Source organism: Chrysochloris asiatica, unplaced genomic scaffold, assembly GCF_000296735.1.
Source record: "Chrysochloris asiatica unplaced genomic scaffold, ChrAsi1.0 scaffold00021, whole genome shotgun sequence".
In the NCBI taxonomy this organism is placed as follows: Eukaryota; Metazoa; Chordata; class Mammalia; order Afrosoricida; family Chrysochloridae; genus Chrysochloris; species Chrysochloris asiatica.
Genome location: NW_006408539.1, coordinates 20,535,256 through 20,540,641, shown reverse-complemented (window position 1 = coordinate 20,540,641; position 5,386 = coordinate 20,535,256). Strand labels below are relative to the sequence as shown.

Here is a 5,386-nt window from a genome sequence, read left to right as displayed (position 1 = left end):
TTTTATATATATAATATATATAATTTTATATATAAAGATTGGCTAATGCTGTCAAAGTGAAATGAAATCTGAGTTTTCTACTAATAACAGTACCCTTTTGTTTCATTAGAAATGCACTAGCTGAGATAATTTTCTGTTAGGTAAATTTTGAATGTGTAATTTATTTGCAGTATTTGTGAAAGCTATGGGTCTCAGCTATTTAAAATGTGCCTATACAATATCAGCATTTGATAAAAGCTGTTTTTTGCTTCTGTGTTCCACACCTATTGTCTCAATCTAAAACTGATTTAAATAATTCATCTAACTACTTAATTAGAATTATATAATATTAAAAAGAGTAAAGATAGGTTTTGTGAATCATTAGCTATTAATCAGAAAATTCTCTTCCTTTCATTAGATCTTATTTAATCACACTGCTATGCTAATATCCTTAGTGTCCACGGTATGTATGAGCTCTTTTATATTCTACTTTTAGAAAGTATTCACATGGATTTTGTTTTAGACAACACAGCTGTCATTTTGACTAACAGAACTGGCTTCAGCCTGCAAGAAGAACCTGTCTTCTATGTGTCTATTTTAATTGCCGACAATGGAATCCCATCACTTACGAGCACAAACACCCTTACCATCTACGTCTGTGCCTGTGATGAGACCGGTAGCACACAGACCTGCAGTAACAGGGAGTATATGCTTTCAATGGGGTTCAGGACGGAAGTCATCATTGCTGTACTGATCTGCGTTATGGTAATATTTGGTAAGTGGTGCTCACTAGCACATCTTTCCATTCATTTGAAATAAGATGATGTATATATAAAAATTGTTGCTGTTGTTAAATGCCATTGAGTCACTTCTGACCCATAGTGACTGTTACCGGGTTTTGAGGAGCAGCTGGTGAACTTGAACCACTGACCTTGAGGTTCAAACCTACTTTGCAATCCAGTGCATTAACGCACAGTGCTACAACAGGACTCCATATATAAAAATACTTCATTCCAAAAGAAGATTAGTGGATATCTGTGTTTAACTGCTCTTCTGAATGTGTTACAATTATGAAAGCAAATGTACTAAGTGAAAAATGTTGTTTTTAAAATGCATAGTGACCCTGTATAGGGTTTTCAAGGAGTGGCTGTTGAGGTTGAACTCTGACCATGTTGTTCAAACTAAACATGAAGTCCGGTGCTTTATCCTACAGCACCCCACCAGGACTCCATCTGTAACCTGCTTTTACTAGGTTCTATTCAGTTGGTACCCTTTACAGCGTTGCTATGAGTCAAAACTGACTCGATGGCACTTAACAACGACATTTCAAAATATTAAAATGTAAGTTAAATGTAAAACAGCACATATTTATTTTTTTATGATAATAAATATTATTTTTATGAAATGCCGAGTCTGTTCTGACTCATAGTAGCCCTGTATAGGGTTTCCTAAGCTTTTTGAGTCTTTGCAGGAGCAGAAAGTTTCATTTTTCTCCTGATAATAAGTATTAAGAACTCATAACTGTTTTAAGCTCCACTTAGGAAATTAGTGGTTACAAATCGGGCTGCGAACCTTAAGGTCAGCGGTTCGACTACCAGCCGCTCCGTGGAAGAAAGATGAGGCTTTCTACTCCCGTAAGGATTTACACCCTCGGAAACCCTGTACAGGGTCGCTATGGGTCGGAACTGACTCGACGGCACTTAACAACAACAACATAAACACGAAGATGGAGTGATAGTTGACTCTCTTTGATACACATAGAATTTTCTTTAAAATACAGACTGTTAAGATTTTTTTTTTATTTTTACACGATATTAAAATTAACTTTATTAATTGTTGATTCAGGCCAAATTAGTATTCTGATTCAAAAACGTATAGTTTGGAATTTCTGAAATTAATATGGTATGACAGAGCATAGGATGTAGTCCAATTATCTAGTTTTGAATCCCGGTTTTCTAAGTCCTAGCTGAGTGGTCCTTGGTATGCTATTTAAGGACCATGTGCCCCATTTCTCTAATCTTTAATAGATTACAATAATGAAAATGGGTATCACAAGGAGCCCTGGTTGTGCAGGGATAAACAATGGGTGTTTCAACCTACTCAGCTGTCCGTGGATGAAAAGACTTGGGGTGATCTGCTACTGTAAAGACCACTGAGACAGTCCTTCTCTGTCCCAGAGGAATCACAATGAGTTCAATTGACGCAATTGCAGATCGCCATAATGGCATCAGACGGATTCAATCCGTGAATAAATGCTCAGTTTTTTGAGCTATGCTCAGCATATACTTTGCAGACAATAAATACTACATTTTAAATGAAACTAGATGTTACATTAAATATTTGGATATGCTTTCTTTGTTAGGGTGTATTTTTTTGATCCTCGGTCTAAAACAAAGAAGAAAACAGACTCTGTTTCCTGAGAAAGGTGAGGATTTCAGAGAGAATATATTCAGGTATGACGACGAAGGGGGCGGAGAAGAGGATACAGAGGCATTTGACATTGCCGAATTGAGGACCAGCACGTTCATGCGCGAACGCAAGAGTAGGCGACAGGTGCCCTCGCAGATCCCGAGCCTATACAGACAGTCTCTGCAGGTGGGCCCCGACAGCGCCATATTCAAGAAATTCATTCTCGAAAAGCTCGAAGAAGCCAACATGGACCCCTGTGCCCCGCCTTTTGATTCTCTCCAGACCTATGCTTTTGAGGGAACGGGGTCCTTAGCTGCATCCCTGAGTTCCCTGGGATCAGAAATCTCTAATCAGGATGAAAACTTTGATTACCTTAATGACTTGGGACCTCGCTTTAAAAGATTAGCTTGCTTGTTTGGTTCTCCAATGCAGTCAAATAGTTAAGGTCTTATTGTTATGCAAGTATAAAAGATGCTGATGTATGTTGATAAACCTATAAAGGACACAGGAGGGCAACATCTGTCCTTGGTTGTGCATTGATTGATTGACTCTGAAAAAAAGGAAACTAGAAAACAAATAAACAACAAAATAACTCCATAACCTTAGTATTTAGTGTTTGCTGACTTCCTTAGAATAAGTGCCCAAGGTCATTTCAAGCTACCCATGTGCTATCATCGTTGACTGGAGAGTTTGGGAGAGATGTTATTAATAAGGTCTTGGGTGCCACAACCAACTGGCTTTGACATATCACTGAAGAGGTCTGTTAGATTTCTTTCAATACAATTCAATCCATATTCTCAAAAGTTTGGAATTGTTAAGAAGAAAAGTACTGGATTATTCATCTTCATATCATTTCTTTCCTTTGTAACTTAAAATGTAAAGTGCTTACGTGTTTTAAATTCCTGATATTATATAAAGATACTCTGAAGCCCCTGAGAGAATGTGAGTGATTGTATAACACCTTTTAAAAACTATTTTCTGTATATGAGTAAGCTCAGTACTGACAGAGATTTGATGACTCATTGCAGTTTGACATTCTACAGGGATTTCAAATTTGTACAGATAGGGATCCATATTAATTGATCAAAACTACTTTGCATATATATGTATTATTTCTGATATTACAGCTTTGTATAAAAAGGGAACATGCAAATATATTTAAGAAATTTTTATAGATGCTTTTCATACGCAATCAAACATACTTTTGTACTATATCAAAACATAATGAAAGGCAAAATCCCTGTCAACATTCGTCCAGCATGACATTTACACCATTAGAAACTTGTGGAAAGTATTTAAACTAGTTAAGTAAACTTTATTATGACTAAAAATGACATCGACACATGAAATGAGTAGTAGATTGAAGCTTAAATTAATATTCATCTTAAATATTATGATCAATTGCACTGTCTTTTGCCATGCATAAAATAAAGGATGATGTGGTCTCAACGATTCCTTTTTCATAAAGAGCTTAGAAAATGACTGATACTTCAGTGTCATTTTTTATTATGCACTATAAAATTAGGTACAATAGTAAGTTTTATTGCAACATTATGAAAGAAGTAAAAGCTAAGCTGCTGGACATAAAGCTTTATGGTAACATTAGATAATAAGATAATAAAACACTTTAATTTTAATCTACCTTCTTAAAAAAGATCTCTATTTTATGCAAGTCAAAGTGGGATCACAAATTCAAAGTTTGATAAGACAGAAAGTGGTGGTGGTTTTGTGCTTGGTTTATGTGACAATTTCAGACTAATACCATGTGGGGCTAAGCACAAGCAAATTGGCCTTGTATGTTTAAATAAAATATTTCCAATAATTTTGAACTATGGGTAGAGCAGTTGGCTAAGTAAAACATGAATTTTACTTTTCTCTGTACTTTCAAACTTAAATACCCATGCAATATAGCCGAGAAGAGAGTTTCAATAACATGAATCAGGCAATGTTAGGTTGGCAACCCAAATATCACTACACTAAAAAAACTGGAGTAAACCTGGTTTGAAGTATAATGAATTGTGAAATTATTAAATACATGCAGATAATTTGTAAGTGTTTATATCATTACTCACTTAGGAAACAGTTACAACAAAAACAAAACAAAACAAAAAAACCTCAACCAGAGCATCCTTAAATTTTTTTTTTTTTGTTTCAAGTAATACAGAATTATACAAGCTGAGAAAAATTCTGTGATGACAGAATTGTGGGTTATGTGTTGTACTGCTAACCACAAGTTTAGCAGTTTGAATCTGCCAGCTACTTTGCAGGAGAAAGGTGAGGGTCTCTATTACCATAAAAATTTACAGCCTCAGAAGTCTTATGTGGGGTCACTATGAATCAGAACTGATTTCAATGGCACACAGCAGCATCATAATATTACAATTCAGCATTGAAAGCATGCAGTTTTAGATGTTTTTATGAACGATACCATGTTTAAAAATAGTGGTATTTGATTTTCAGGGATTAGATTATAATACATTAAGTAACCCATGGAAAATGAATAAGAAAAGAAGAAATAGTGTCTTCTGGGCAATACAACAGTTTCCTCCATAGATGAAAGCTTATGAACAGCTTGTAAATGTGGATGAACAAGTTATAAGAAAACTGTATTGATCTAACATTTGCCCCGTTGTGAACAATGTTTGTGTCCAGTCCACTAAGCAGATGTATTAAAATAGATTCTGGTTTAGTTAATGCTAAGATTACTATATGATATATAGAAAAATAACATTCATGATTTTATTCACTAACCTAAAATATGTCCCATAAAAATCACCTCCAGAGGTAGGGCTTGATGGTGGCTAGGGTGGAGGTACAGTGACGTTCACTGTCAGCGATACCACAGAATACAAGGCAAAGCAGATCCAGGGCAGAGCTCCAAAATTTGGAACCACATAGATAGAAATATTTAAAAGGTTTGAAAGCTTATAGCTAGGGGAATTTGTAGCAAAAGTAAGAAATCATATACTTTTGAATCTGTTCAGCTCCGTGGTCCAGA

The 5,386-nt window shown here is 35.4% G+C and overlaps 1 protein-coding gene across 1 annotated transcript in view; it reads left to right on the top strand.

Annotated features, from left to right (window-relative positions):
• CDH19 (cadherin 19, type 2) overlaps positions 1-2,832 on the top strand; it is a 64,678-nt gene extending 61,846 nt beyond the window's left edge. Inside the window, exons 9-10 of the mRNA XM_006837583.1 lie at positions 503-754; positions 2,342-2,832. Coding sequence (XP_006837646.1) covers positions 503-754; positions 2,342-2,832 — 743 coding nt within the window. The remainder of the gene's footprint in view (positions 1-502; positions 755-2,341) is intronic.
• Positions 2,833-5,386: the final 2,554 nt, after the last annotated feature.